The following is a 15,636-nucleotide window of genomic DNA, read 5'->3' as shown; positions in this document are numbered from 1 at the left end:
CACTTTTGAATACATTTCTAGTCAATATGCCTAGTCAAGTTGCCTCTTGTTTATGCATGGAGAACACAGTGAAAGGGGTCAGAATAGAGATTGCAATATAAATTCCATTCATAAAAAGAAAGGAATGATATAGAATTAATATTATTAAATTAAATTTAAAAGGAAATGGTTTTTTTATGGGACTTTAACAAAGTTTCTCTCAAAGAGTTTGGAAGCACTGCAGTCCTTGATGTTGTGTTGTTCACCAAAGTAATAAATACTTGTTTAAAGTAAAACATAAAGAACTTTATTAAAACAACACTCAAATGACAAGCACACACTGAATATAAAGTATAATGGTATTTGCGCAACAGGCTTTTCCTAAAGCATATCATGAGTGTGTGTCTGTAGCACCAGAGTAATAAAACCGGTCAGAGATTCATTTGGTTTTCTTGCCTTTCCCTTTTTTGACCTTCTTGCTTTTGCTCTTGTTCTTTAAGGCTTTACGAGTACTGTAGCCTCTCCACCAGGCTTGGGCAAAGATAGCAGCTTTGGTCTTCAGCTCCAGCTCCTTTATCTCCTCTTTTCTCTTTTCTTCTGCCAGCCGACGCTTTTCCAGGATTTGGTTGCACTCCACCTCTAGGACTGAAAAAGGCTTCTCCAGCTTCTTTTGCTCCTCCTCCTCTTTGTCATAATCTGTTTCATTCAACTCCAGGTTGGCCTGAGAGATAACGGTAGCAGTTATGGTGTTAAGGGGTAACGGGTGGAGAAAAGAGAGAGAGGTGATAGAGGATTAGTGATGAGTAGTAAAGTTTTTATTATTTAATCAAACAACAATGGCAAATATTTTTTAATGTTAGGATTTTCTGCTCTTCTTTGTTTTATATATTATCATATTTTACAGCAGGATGCATCATGTGTATATATACACTAGTTTTAAAAAAAAAAATCATCTCAACAACTCCACATTCTCCATCAGTCTAAATTCTGACTAAACTAAGATGTGGGTAAAGGATGGGAAAAAGGTAGTTAATGAACCCTAGATTATTTTGTTAACCTTCTATATCCGAGGTCAGAAACAGACCGGCAAATTAAACACCCTGAATAAAGCTTCAACAGGCAAATGGACTAGTGTCCAGAGGCTACACACTTATTTTTTCCAATTATTTTTGGCACTTTGTATCGGAAAAGTTTGTCTGAGTGTGTACCTGGATTTCTCCTATTTCTGCATCAAACATTTGGAGCAAGTATTCAATTTCTGCCTCCACATTTTCATTTTTCTGCCAAGGAAAAAAACAACAATGACATCAGTTTTAATCAAAAATGAAACAAGTTTATACATTAACTGTGAAATATTAGATACATTGAACTTACCTCTTGGATGACTCTCTCTGCCTGCCTGTTTTCAAGGGCCAAACTGCTGAGCTGAGTGTTTAGTTGATCGATCTGCTGCTGCATACTGGTGTGTTTCACCTCTGATGTCTTGAGGAGTGACTGGCGCTGGCTGTCTACAAGAAGTGACATATCGACGTTTTGTCTGCTTCTCCCTTGCAGAAAACTTTGCAAATATTTGATCTTGTCATTTTTCTTTGAAATCTGTGATACAAACAGAAAGATAGGGTAGATACGATTGTAGATAAAGGTGAAGAGCAGAGTAAAATTGTCACCATACCAGGATTTTAAACTTTGATATAATACTAGCTAAAAATGATACTTGATACATTTTTCAATACCAAAGCAAACAGAGGTCAGAATCTGTATCCTTTTAAACACAGAGTATCAAAAAAAGTATGAAAGTACTGACACTTTTTCAGAGTTTTTCAGATACTTCTCCAGCTGCATATAGCAAGTTATATGTGGTAGATTAGATGCCTCACATTTTCATCTATTCCTTTTATGATTGTCTTCTTGTCATCTTCTTGTGAAATCATGCGTTCCAAATCGCTGGCAGTGGATAAAAACTCCTGCTCCTGGAGAAGCTGCTGTACCTCCTCATCCAGACTGGTCATCAATTTTTGTCCCACATCGATGTGAAATGTCTTAAGCCCCCTAATAAGCATGCGCTCACTGTCCCCTACTTCCAGCATGTGCTCATTGTCACCGTCCCCTAGTTCCTTAACTAGCTCTGCCCTTAAACCACACATGGCCTCTGGCTTTGCTCTGACAATCCTGAGCAGATCCCTGGCAGAGTTCTTGATGTCTTTCTCAACCTGAGTCCTTGCTTTTCTAACAACTCCTTCTTGTTCCAAATCTCCAGACTCCCACTTCAGATGTTCCACTGTCTCCAGTTTTTCATCTAATATTTGGTGCTCTTGAAGTGCCTTACTCAACTGCTTGTCCATAACACTGTTCAATCGGAGGACAGCAGGCAGAGTAGCCACAATCTCAACTTGATTGATGCAGTTTTCCAATACTTTTAAGATGCGTTCAGCCTCAAAAGAGAGCAGTGTCTTCTGTGATTTTTCATGGTTCTTTATAACATCTTCTGATCGGGTCTTTGCCAGCATTGTTGCTCCTTTTGTAGACATCCTGTCACTGCGGGTAGGAAAACAGTTAACCATAACAGAAAACTAGCAACTTTATGGGTTACATATATAACTGTTGCATCTATACATGCATGCTTGCATCAATCTACAAAATAAATACAATATACGTTATAGGCACATACCCAAATACATTTACAACATTTGAAGTGCCATGAAAACAAGCACCCAAACGATTCCTTATCTTTGCCATGTTGTAAATGTAAATTGACAAAAACTGATAGTAGTAAATATAGATATAATGAAAGTAACTGGTGTAGAGGAGACATAGATAGTGTAATGTACTAAGTACATTTAATCAAGTACTGTACAGTATAATTTTCAGATACTTGTACCTCACTTGAGTATTTCAATTTTATATAACTTTATACTTTTACTCCACAACATTTTGAGGCAAATATTGCACTTTTTACTCTACGTGTGATAAATTAACGTTAGACAGCATAAATCTATACAAAGGTGCTAAGTTTTTTTTTCATTTACTGCCGATAAATAGCTAATTCCTTTAGTTACCTGTCGACTCGTCAGCCGCAAGCAGAAAACGTTGTTGACATTTTCGCCTCTGTTGCTAAGATACCACCAATGCAGGAGAATGTTTAATCACAACAGCATATTTCCGATCGCTTAAGATTCATAAAATGAATACATACACGTGTGAGGATTTTTTATTTCGTAAAAGAATTAATAAATAAATGAATATGATCAACTAAGGCTTTTCGCAGCAATATCTTAGATCCAGCACTGAAGACATTTATTTTGAAATGTGGCAACGTTTATGCAGACTGCCGTCAATTGCTCCAGTGTCGCGAATGTTTGTTGATCAACCTCTACCCACAGAGTCAGTAGAGCTTTCGTAGCATCGTTAGAAAGTGTCAGGTGTTTTTGCTTGCAGAAAGATAAATGTAGATATAGAATTGGTGTAGTTAATTGTCAGCTTAATGACACTGGAACACGCACAACGTCCGTCCTCCAGCAGAAAGCCGTCCTAGTGATGATGCCGTGATGGACATTGACGGACAGTCTCAGCCTGTTAGCCTCACTGACAGTGAACCAGTTGATTCGGAGACAAATGTCGTCTGTGACAGGACAAAGACCAAATCTGCAACCAGCAGGCCTTGTCCGCGTCACGCAACTTGAAAACCGCTAGTTCCCGTTTTGAATGTCACACCAGAGACATTTTAACTTGTAGTCTGCTCTCATCTCAGTTAGCACAACATTTAAAAAAACTACTGTTTGTTTGCTAAGCGTTAGCCGCGAGCACCCAAGATGTGCAGCTGTCTTGCTGTTTCCGGAACAAACCGCGCACTTATTTAGTGGGTAGATTAAGTTAGATTAAATCTATTTTAGCATTAGTACACAAAGGCTGCAGGCTGTTTATCTGCTAGTATGGAGTCTGACGACGATGTGCCTCTCATCTTAACCTGGGACGAAGCGAACAGCGGTCTGCTCAACGAGGAGACTGAGAGAGGAGACGAAAGTACGTTTTTACTGTTATATCCTCCGTTATAGTGAAGTTATGCAAAGTGTTGTTTATATGCATGTATGGCTATGCACATGCCTGTGGTAATTGGGTTTGTGCTGCTACCATGGCATGGTGTTAAATGTTCAATAAAAGCAAAAATACTTGTGCGAAAATACACACAGTTCGATACGGTTAATACTAATGCTGTTTTATATTAAAACCTCTCCAATATATCCTGCCTTAATGAAGGTTATGATTTTCAGTTTTAGCTTGAACTGTTTTAGTTGTTGGATCAACTTAACTGTCTATTGTAGAGAAAGTAGATTTTCCAGATACATTTTATTTAATAGCTTGATAACAGTATCTATCCCGATATAGCATATTTACTGGTAAATTAATCAATAAATAAATAGTCTAAAATATGAAATTACCATAATAACACATATTTTTGTATACTCATGTGTTCATTAAACTGAAAATGAAAGTACTTTCTCATTGAATTAATAACTTTTTTGCGAAAAGAGCATAACAATTTCAACTGGAATTATAGAGGAAGCTATACACTGACTATGTTTACTTGCATGCACATGAATACAGAATAATCAGATTAAGACAATAGTTTGATTCAACTACCCTGGGTATTCCTGTTAGCAGAACTATGGTGTGTAGGCACACAGAGTTGAACAATAAAACTGAATGAATAAATGGAGAAAATCCTGCACACAATTTATTTTAACAAACATTTGGGTTCCAAGTGGATCTTAACTTATCATTCTGCACCATTATTATGCAAAGAGATTCTGGGTAATGCTTTAAAAGTTGGAGCAGCTTGTGACTGTAAGGTTCCCAGATGGAGTCCAGTTTATAAATCGTAATGTAAATGTAAAAACAACGCCACAATCTTCACATTCAATCTTCAGATTTGGTTTCCCTGAGAAACTTGAGTTAGTATGTGCCTGTTATTATCAATTTAGATGGTGTAATTGTGTATCATGATACGTCAATTTGACATGAATCCAGAGTTTATGGTGCTGTTGTATTCTGTTTATAATTATTTGTTTGTCCTCATTCATATAAAGTGGGATGGACAGCATCAAAGTAAATTAAAGCCCCCAAAATTTTATATATATATATATATATATATAAACACAATTCTCTTAAACAGCTTCAACAAAATAATGGTTTCCAAATACCTGATGCATTGTTTTTGTCAAAGTATTAATAGTACTTCAAGGTTTTGTTCGTAGAAGAGTATTTAGTATTTTTTGTGTATGTTATGATAGCAGTAAATTTTGTGATATGAAGGTAATGCTCATCTACTTACCAGATGTGCACTGGGGCAGTCTGAAGCCGTTTAATGTTGTTAATAGTCGGCTGCACGTCCAGGCCACACTGCTTCAATGGAGGGCAGAGATTGTCCACCAGGCTCTGTGATCACGTGTCTGTGTGTATGTGTGTGTTTGCGCGCAGTACGTATGGGTATCCATGCATCCACTCAACATAGTAATCCCGCTGCCTTTGTGTTCCTCACATATAAGCTACAAAATGACCCGTCTGAGAAACTGCTGCCTCAGCAGACCGGTGCACCCCTCAGCCCCTCCCTGGTGCTCATGGTCCGCATGTGTGTGTTGTGTGTGTGAATGTCTGCAGCCTGTGTGTAAGTGTGTTTGTGTGTGTGTGAGCGTACTGGATCATTTTCTCTGGCTCTAGAGGTGAACAGGAAGAGGAGAGGAGGTTTTTTTTTTCCCTCAGGATATTTGGGAGTGGTGGACAAGAAGGAAGTATCATACTGTTCTTGCTGAATGCTGTTGGAGCTTTCTGGAAAGAGAGGGAGTTTGAACCTGGACACTGAGAAAGAAGGCTGCACATTGTGTCACCTCAGTGGCATATCACATGCTTGGATAGAAGTGTGGAGTTCACTTTTACTTCTGGTGGCCAGGACCCTTTAAATCACCACAAAACTTGTTTTCTTTTTGTCCTGGGAGAAACGGTCATGACTGTTGAGCCTGTTTGTGTTTCTGCAAGCCTGACACCACCGTGTTTTTGACTGGGAGCACCGAACATGTTATTGTTCTCAAACAAATGATGGGTTGGAGTGGCACACGGCAGACACGAGGTGTACTCCTGTCAGGATAACAGCCAGGCTGCCGCTGGACTGGAATTTGATCTTCACACTTCAGCTTCTGCTGCTGTTACGGTGGACAGGAACAGTCTGTGACTCGTGGTCTCAACTACGTCTTATTCCAAGGAGCCGTGCCTGAGGCAGAAACATGTGATGTACAGTACATGGGAAGAGCACCCATAGACTCTCAAAAGACTCAAATATGCAGCTGCTGAAAGACTTATGGAAGGATTGCTTATTCAAGAAAGAAAGTTTATATTTATGAGGGAATTTAAGGTTATTAGAGAATACTGTGCTAATCTTGATTTCAACTTTTCCACTTGTTTTTTTTTTGGGGTACATTTTGAAGACTTTTCCTAAACCTGCCTTATCTGTGTAATTTAAAAGTTTTCCTAGTCCTGCTACACGTCCTACAGTGGCATACTGCTTTCTCAGTGTTATTAAATATCTAGATGTCTTCCCTGTCTTTTGAAGTTAGCCACTGTGCCGCTGGTAGCGCAGGATCAATTCCTCATGTGATTTATCTGTGCTATGTCTGTATCCTGTCTGCGGCAGGAAGGGGACATTATAGATAATGTGACAACAGTGCAAACACGGCACTTTCTTACTGACTGGCTGCACTGGGTTTAAAGTTCAATCTCTGTGGCTAATGCAGGAGGCTAATGAGTACAAGTGAGTGAGCTCATCAAGGTGACTGCAAGAGACACTTTTTCCTAAAGAAGGACCCAATTCATAAGCGTTGTCGATTGTTTTGAATGGTGTTCGGTCTCCAGTGACTCTTTGATCCTTCAGCCTGGCCAGAATATTCTGTGAAGGACTCGCATCCGGACTGTTTTCCTGGAGTTTGCATCAGGCCTGAGTGGAATGTTTGGCCATCTGTATCTCCAGATGCGTGTGGATGCTGGAAGAGGACCAGCGCACTGTGAATGACACCCACACACACTTCTGCTGTGTATTTCAGGGACCTTAATTCATTCACACAGCTGGGGCACGCAGACAAATCCGGACTGATCAATGGAGTGCATATGTGGACAGGCAGCTGGTTCCCATGAAGATCAGATTTACAATGGGAGTCCAGTAGTGATCTCCTCCTATGCCTTACAGTTAGAACTAGACTGCATTGGTAGGCCCTGACCCCTTTGTGTACTGTGTGTGTGTGTGACACATATGTGGATGGATTAACAACTTAATTGTTAGTTAGTGGTTCTTTTCCACATATGGGCCATATCAATACACTGACACTAATTGTTTTCTTCCAGATGGAGGAGGAGGGAATTATGACATAGTGAACAACGCTGTGATCTCAACACCTGGGCCACAAAACCACAGAGCCCAAAATGTGTCCTTAAAGCAAAGCTGGGAGATGAACTACCAAGAGGCAGCCATCTACCTGCAGGTATTCACAAGCAGTGGATTGTTTGTTTTCAACTGAGTGTGTGAGGCAGCTGAGTTCAAATGGTCATATGATGGTTTTTATTACACCCTTCACTCTGTATTACCCATTTATGGTTTAACTTTGTGCTCCCTCAGTGTGTCTGCATTTACGTCATGAACAGCTGCTGGAAGTAATAAATCAATTAGGGTACAAGGGACTTCAGAATATGAAAGAAAGCATGGAAGCACAAATAGGGAATTTCTTGGTTGATATGACCAATGTTTATTATCTTATTTGTAATACCCAAATGGGTGAACTCACACAGTCAGAGGCTTTTTAATTGTATTTGAAAAGCTACATAGCTCATGTTTTATGATGTTAAAGCATGTATTCCTAGAAAGTTTACAGTCATTAACGGAACATGTTGGTACATGAAGAGGAACAAAACTATGTACTCAGGTCCTGGTGGGGGAGCAAAGATAAAAAGAACAGAACACAAGAATAAAAAACTAAAAATGGCCTTAAAATAAACAAGAACAAGCACTAGACATTGCAATAAATGGACAATAAATAGAGAACATAAATAAAAGTGAGGGAAGAAACACCATAAATAAACTGTACATGCCCGTTGATGGTTCATAAGTGCATTGTTAAAAAATTAAAAACAGTGCACAGTATTACATTTTTATTTATTTACATTCAGTATTTCTCATTAAAAGGCACCGTGTGCATCCTGAAGGCCTGACAGCATGTTGAATGCATTTGCTTGCCAACATTATTTAAATCAGCTGAAATACAATAAATAGAATAAAACAGACTTATGTTGTGTGGTTTGTATGTGTCCTTTAAAGGAGGGAGAGAACAATGACAAGTTCTTCAGCCATCCTCGAAACCCCAAGGCGCTGGCAGCGTACCTGTTTGCCCACAACCACCTGTTCTACATGATGGAGCTGCTGACGGGCCTGCTGCTGATGAAGCTGTCGCTGTGTGAAGCTCCTGCGGTGCCCTCACTGCGCCTGGATGTCTACGTGAGTGAACATAAACGCACACAAAAACAAGCTCACACACACAATTTCCAGTTAAAGCACCTGTGTGTTTGATAACTCTGCAGGTCCATGCCACTCTGGAGCTGCTGGCTTTGGTTATGGTGGCATTTGAGCTATGCATGAAATTGCGCTGGTTAGGCTTCCACACCTTCATACGACATAAGAGGACCATGGTGAAGGTAACTGATTCATGATGGGTACTTTCTGAGGGCATAATATTCACCTCACCCTGCCGTCTGCACACCAAAGACTACCATTCAGCTCCTATAACTGTATATTGTTCATGTTGTCTCTTCTCCTTGTTCAGACGTGTGTGTTGCTGCTGCAGTTCGTGGAGGCCATAGTGGTTCTGGTCAGACAGACGTCTCACATGAGAGTGACCAGAGCTCTCAGACCAATTTTCCTGGTGGATTGTAGATACTGTGGTGCTGTGCGCAGGTACGTAATGACCTAAACAAACACACAGATTCACACAGTCAGGTCAAAGTCATGACTCATGGTCAGCGATACAAAATATGCATATTTTGACTTGAGAACATCAATCAAGACGTTTTTTCTTTGACAGTTTCTGCTATGGAGTGGTTAAGTGGACACTGGGGAAAAAAATAGATGGATATAATTAGAGATAACAGGGAGGAAAAAAATACTCCTGAAAAGATATATGAATTTTCTTTCTTCCGAGAACCTTTTGCATTCTCTGGCAAAACTTTAGTGCTCTCCCAAGAAATATAAACTGGTAATGTGAGCCACTAGCCAGCTGAATTTCATTCTAAAGTGTTATTATGATAGAGATGACCTCTGAGTGAGTTGTATGACCATCACTGAGACAAATATGACCTAGTATTCTACCGTTGGGAAGCAATATATTTTAAAAAAATTAATGATTTTACGGCTCACTGATGGTTGGTTTTAATGTAGCTACTTTGTAAACTGACGATTTCAAAGTGAACTTTCTTTTATTTTTTTCATGTTTTTTCAATTTTGTCCTTAAACACATCTGATTTAACTGTTAAACGTAGTCATCACTGACAAGGTTTCTTTCATTCCATCAGAAACTTGCGTCAGATCTTCCAGTCCCTCCCACCTTTTATCGACATCCTCCTTCTGCTGCTCTTCTTCATGGTTATATTTGCTATCTTGGGTAAGAAGTCTTATTATTTTAATGTATTTTAAAGGCTGTTGCTTCTTTTCACCACTACTTACGGAAAAATCTAAAACAGTTCAGAGTAAACCTTGTATTGTTGTTGGAAGGAACATGGTTTCCTGTTACTGTGTGGGCTTGACCTTCCTGTTGTCTCATCCCAGGTTTCTGCCTCTTCTCTCCAAACAGTGCTGACCCGGTATGTCCAGTCTTTAATGTCTGAGATTAGCTTGTGTGAGTTACATAAATTTGGGGATGTTTGCGTCTGTAGTGGTCAGATTTCCTGACTTTGGTCCTCTTTTCTCACCACAGTACTTCAGCACTCTGGAGAACAGCCTCGTCAGTCTGTTTGTGCTGCTGACCACAGCAAAGTAAGCACAGCAGGACACATCGTACTGTTCATTTATCTGTTTCATCTTTACACACATGCATGCAAGCAGCACTTCCTACTTTCAGAGCTCATCAGAAATTGTCTTTTTGTGCGTGTATTTAGGCCAGTTCCTCAGTTTTTATTTTCCATCTCATGACTTGTGGATCTCTTTCTTCCCTCTTTCTTTTAGTTTCCCTGATGTGATGATGCCTTCGTACTCTAAGAACCGATGGTCCTGTGTTTTCTTTATTGTTTACCTCTCCATAGAGCTCTACTTCATCATGAACCTGGTACAAATGTCCTCTTTCCACCACTTGTAGCATTTCAGTCCCATGAAAAATAGTCATGGTTTCTAAATTAGCTCTTTTACATGATCACTCTCCGTCTTTACTTCTCTCTCCCCTGCAGCTATTGGCCGTGGTGTTCGATACGTTTAATGACGTTGAAAAGATGAAGTTTAAATCTCTTTTACTTCACAAACGCTCGGCTATTGACCATGCCTTTCAGCTGTTAGTTAGCCGGCAGGTATGACCTCACCGTTCTATACTGTAATGGATATTTGGTTCAAATTATTGAATGAATATAAAGCACTCATGGCCACTTTGACTTTGTTTGTGTTACTGTTTTTTTTTGTTCAGAGGCCGATGGGCGTGTCGCTGAAACAGTTTGATGGTCTGATGCGGTTTTACAGGCCACGGATGTCTGCAAGAGACCGCTTCCTCACATATAAAGCTCTTAACACCTCAGGAGCTCCGATGCTCAGGTAACCACCTGACACACTTTCAGTTCAAAGCACAATATGCCATTATCTGCCACTAGGGGTCTCTTAATCAAAACAATAACAAAAGATGTACCTTTGTTTAACTTGCAAAGTAGCGCGGGATCATGGGAGTTGTTGTCTTTAGCTTCTCCTGGTTAGGATGTCTTTTATATGCAGAAGTCCTTCAACAACAAACTACCTTTTAAAGTCCTTCTGCATTTAATTGCATTGTTTCATTTTCTGTTTGTTCTGCTCCAGTTTACAGGACTTTTATAAGTTCTATGAGGTCACTGGCCTTAAATGGAAGGTAAGTAGCGTTACATTTGTGTCATGCAGTTATAATTTACTCTATTTTGGTGCATTTTAATGCACATTTAACGTGTGTGTGTGTCTGTGTGTGTTTCTTAGGCACGACGCAGTGGAGAACACTGGTTTGACGACCTTCCGCACACAACCTTCCTCATTTTCAAAGGCAAGTTCTCTTTTTGTCTTTACTTCATCAGACGTAACATATCTGTCTCTGCAATTTTTATTCTGAGCGCTTCCTTCTCTACTTTAATAGGCATCAACCTGCTTGTGAAGTCAAAGGCCTTCCAGTATGCCATGTGTAAGTGTAATCATTTACATTCTCCCAGCTGTGCTCAGAGATACTGAGGCAAAGTCTCTCACCATAAACCCTTAAATCTTCCCTGCAGATGCGGTGGTGGCCATCAATGGTGTGTGGATCCTCGTGGAGACGTACAGGCTGAACAGTAAGACTTTTCACAACGTCATGTGATGGAAGGAAAATCGATTTGCACAACAGATCTCTTACCGTCTCTTCTTAATGCAGGTGGATTTTCCTATTCCAGATTCGTTCCCTGGAGTTACATTGTTTTCCTGACCAGTGAGTAGGCTGCATGCTGTCTCCCACCTATATAGAAAAACTTCATATGCTGCAAAACTGGCCATAGAGGGTGTCAAGGATTAAAGTTGTTGTACATGCACTTGTACTTATATTAACTCTTCCTCTTTCCTTCCACTTTTAGTTTACGGGGTAGAGGTGTTATTGAAAATAGCTGGTTTGGGGCCGATGGCTTATTTCAGCTCTGGGTGGAATCTGTGAGTAATTCTTGGACTCTGGGTTTGATATATACTGAATGAGGACTGAAACCAAAACGTCTGACTTGTAGATAGGTTATGCCGAGTGCCACAGTTTGAACATAAGAACATAAATCCATAGAGCCTGTTAGAGTCTGTACATTTGGATTCAGTACTCTTCAGTAAACTTAAATTAATTTCCACATGTACCAAACATTGCTTCTGTGTTTCTGGTGTCAATGCTCACTGTGCTCTTCTGTCCAGGTTTGACTTCTCAGTGACAGTGTTTGCCTTCCTGGGCCTGATAGCTCTCGCCTTCGATATGGAGCCATTTTACTTCATTGTAGTTCTCAGACCACTTCAGCTGCTCCGGTATGCATTTATTTCTGGAAAAAATGCAGATCAGATTGATAGTCTGAGACTTAAGTTAATGTGAATGTGTATTGCTCATGCTGCAACTCAAAAAACAAAACCAACATAGAACAAATAACCAGCCAAGTAAACTGTGCAGCCCAATCATGATCTGGTTTAAAGAACATTGTATTTAGTACTTGGATGCAGCCTGTAGAAAATAATGAATTTCAGGTCCGCTGCACCTTGTGCAAAAAAATGCTCAGAATCCAGAAATTCGAATCCTGTGTCATCATTTTCAGTTGAATGTTCACATTTATAGTGAATAAATTAATTTACTTTGTAAGTAATTGCCTTTTTCGCCTATATGGACATGAAATAGGTCTTAAATAGCATTCATAATGGTCTTAAAAGGCCTTAAAAAGTCTTAAATGTAAGTTTTTGAAACCTGCAGTAACCCTGATTTTAATATATTTTTTAATGTTAAAATTTTGGTCTGTTGCCTTCCACAGGTTGTTTAAGATAAAGCAGAGGTATCGGAACGTGTTGGACACCATGTTTGAGCTCTTCCCCAGGATGGCAAGTCTGGGTTTGACCTTAATCATCTTCTACTACTCATTTGCAATTGTTGGGATGGAGTTCTTTGCAGATGTGGTTTACCCAAACTGCTGCAAGTAAGTCAATGATTGAAGTATATTTCTCAGCATACACAGTGGCCGATTGGGACGTATTGTAGTTTATTCTGATCTTATGCATTGTCTTACATCTTGTGGCACAAGAGGATAAATTATCTATTTTTACCCTTAGCACCAGCACAGTAGCAGACTCCTACAGACAGATCAACATCACCTATGGCAATAAAACAGTATTGGAAGAAGGCTACTATTATCTCAATAACTTCAACAACATCCTCAGCAGCTTTGGTAATTCCTTTTAATTTGTTCTTTATCTCTTTATGTGCTAAGGTTTTTAGAAAACCTTTTCAAACAGTAGCAAATATATTTGTTCTGGACTATTTATATGGTGTAAAGTATTTATATGTGTAAATTGTTGATTAATCAATTTCATTTTATTTTCTTCCAGTTACTCTGTTTGAACTGACTGTGGTCAATAACTGGTACATTACCATGGTAAGTCATTTCATCTGTGGTCTTTAATTAGTCACCTCTTTGCAGTCTTGACATTGATCAGTGGGTGTCGCTGTTTCACCCTCCGACAGGAAGGAGTAACTTCTATGACAAGCCACTGGAGCCGGCTCTACTTCATGACCTTTTATATAGTTACCATGGTGAGGCTAACCTGTGCAGTCGTACATGTCACACTGTATTTTACTGCTTTTATCTGTAAGTTCAATGTGACTGTGCATGTGTGTTATATTATATTTTGTCTCAGGTGGTGATGACCATCATCGTGGCGTTCATCCTGGATGCATTTGTGTTCCGCATGAACTACAGCCGCAAGAACCGGGAACCAGTGGAGAACCCAGAGGGTGAGAAAGAGTGTGTGTGTGTGTGTGTATTACACTTCAGAATAAAAGCATTTAAGTATTCTTGATTACTTAGTCTTGATTGCATTATTTTTGCACAGGTAATCAGATAAAATGCTTATTATATTAGGTGTCTATATGGTGTGAAGGGACAGCCTGAAGTGGGACTTAGTGTTCAGTGAATCATTTGAATGCCTGTGTGTGTGTTCACCTGCTCCAGATGAGAACGGGATTGTATTTGAAGTAGAGGTGAGTCGTGATGAAGCTCTGGCCACTCTGGAGCTGTACAAACAGACCTGCCCAGGACTGTCCTCTCTCAGCTCTCTGCAGGGAGTCCTACAGACTATGGACAGGGGAGGGGTAAGAAAACACACTCAGCCTGTCACATGAAGTCACAGTAAAAGCAGAATACGATGGTCATTTGACTAGTTCAAAAGAAAATGACGATTGTTGTTACTTGTTATGGTGACAGTGGGGTTGTGAAGTGTCTCTCACTAGCTTGAGGACTCTGTTATGGTCTTCTGTTAGCTAATTTGTGATATTGCATGATCATTTAATGAGCAGAATTTGATGACTTACCAATATGAAGCAGGTTAAAGCAGCAATCCTCAATTCCACTCAAGCAGGAATCATAGAGTGTATAAAACATGGACCATTGTGAAACCATTGTGAAGCTTTTTGGATAAGCTGAGCTTATCCGAAAAGGGGCAAAGAGGTGGGGAAATTATCTACAGAGGCTAAAACTGTTTTCTGTACCAGACTGTAAACATGTTCATTTTAGCTGTAAAGATGTGCTTTTTAACATGGGGGTCTATGGAGATTACTTGAAGTGGCTATTTGTGGAGCTTCAGTTTGTAGCACTTCTACGTTAGCTTAATTTTTCACTGAAAATGCACAAAAGACCCCTCTCCATGCTTTGTACTACTCCACTGCTCTTTTGGTCATTACTGCAATACCTGTGACTTGCAGCAAGTTGGTTTATATTGAAGTTAGCCCACTACAACAGTCATGGTTCTTGGCAATGGCACATATAAAAATGGTCGCCTGACCATCTTGCTATGCTGATTTGAATGGGAATATCTGTTCTATTCATTGAACTTCTGCGGAAGTCCCTCTAACGAGCTTCTCCTCCTGCTTTGGTCCGTCCAGCACACGTCTCTGGTGTACCTCGGTCGCAGGTCCCGGACGAAGAGTGACCTCAGCATGAAAATGTACGAGGAGGAGATACAGGTAAGATGGTGAAGAAATATTCCTGAATGTCATGACGGTCGTCGGCCTGTCGTCACCTTTTCTACGTCTCGTTTCAGCACGAATGGTATGCAGAGTATTCAAGGGAAAACCTGCCTGAGCAAGACCAAAGCCTGGAGCGGGATCTGGACAGTCCCGTCTCCGACCCGTCTCCTTTCCGAGAGCCTCAGCTCAACTCACAGACTGGACCTCACAGCATCAACTAATGCACAGTTCGCAGGCAGCACAACCATCTCACCGTTTTTTAATGCAAAGAAACCCCCCCGTCACTCCAGGTCTTCTCCATGCTCCCCGTTTACCACAAAGGGAAAGTAGTCTGGGGCCTTTTGGACTGTTGAGACAGTGAGACGAGTTAATGACGACTCCTTCTGGGAGCCGTCACTACGGACAGAAAGACGAGGTCTAATGCTTGACCTTTTCAAAGACTGCAGCCAAAATTACAGGGAGCCTGTACTACTACAGTATGTTGTGTACGTATACTGGTGTAGGCCTTTTGTGACCTTCTGTAAATCATGTAGTACTTAAACCTGATGCCTTAGTTAAATGGCTCATCTGCTCAGTATTAACACAAACACTACATCTAAGTTCCTTAAGACCAAAAGTATAAAAACTGACACTCCTTTTAAGCTTCAACCCAACAAAACAATTATGGTGTATCTCCTAACTAATGTCT

The 15,636-nt window shown here is 40.2% G+C and overlaps 2 protein-coding genes across 3 annotated transcripts; one reads left to right on the top strand and one right to left on the bottom strand.

Annotated features, from left to right (window-relative positions):
- Positions 1-97: 97 nt before the first annotated feature.
- Positions 98-3,248, bottom strand: iqcd (IQ motif containing D). Its single transcript, XM_059336509.1, has 5 exons — positions 3,036-3,248; positions 1,857-2,514; positions 1,354-1,575; positions 1,188-1,259; positions 98-700 (listed from the first exon to the last, which is right to left on the bottom strand). The coding sequence occupies exons 2-5, from the start codon at positions 2,505-2,507 to the stop codon at positions 419-421; spliced, it is 1,227 nt and encodes a 408-aa protein (XP_059192492.1). The 5' UTR covers positions 2,508-2,514; positions 3,036-3,248; the 3' UTR covers positions 98-418.
- Positions 3,249-3,372: 124 nt separating this feature from the next.
- tpcn1 (two pore segment channel 1) lies at positions 3,373-15,633 on the top strand. 2 transcript variants are annotated; one of them, XM_059336504.1, is made up of 26 exons: positions 3,373-3,999; positions 7,366-7,502; positions 8,333-8,509; positions 8,593-8,706; positions 8,835-8,965; positions 9,580-9,668; positions 9,833-9,867; positions 9,981-10,039; positions 10,229-10,328; positions 10,447-10,563; positions 10,677-10,801; positions 11,057-11,105; positions 11,207-11,270; positions 11,361-11,405; positions 11,494-11,550; positions 11,631-11,684; positions 11,827-11,899; positions 12,143-12,250; positions 12,742-12,903; positions 13,037-13,152; positions 13,313-13,359; positions 13,449-13,517; positions 13,622-13,718; positions 13,936-14,075; positions 14,865-14,945; positions 15,023-15,633. In XM_059336504.1, exons 1-26 carry the CDS (start codon positions 3,909-3,911, stop codon positions 15,167-15,169), a joined length of 2,484 nt encoding a protein of 827 aa, XP_059192487.1. In that variant the 5' UTR covers positions 3,373-3,908; the 3' UTR covers positions 15,170-15,633. The 2 variants fall into 2 exon arrangements, with proteins under 2 accessions (XP_059192487.1, XP_059192486.1); XM_059336503.1 differs by lacking the exon at positions 3,373-3,999 and adding an exon at positions 6,359-7,229.
- The last annotated feature ends 3 nt before the right edge of the window (positions 15,634-15,636 follow it).

This window comes from Centropristis striata, chromosome 7, assembly GCF_030273125.1.
Source record: "Centropristis striata isolate RG_2023a ecotype Rhode Island chromosome 7, C.striata_1.0, whole genome shotgun sequence".
Lineage (NCBI taxonomy): Eukaryota > Metazoa > Chordata > Actinopteri > Perciformes > Serranidae > Centropristis > Centropristis striata.
Note: the sequence above shows the minus strand (reverse complement) of the source record. Positions and strands in the feature narration are given on the sequence as shown.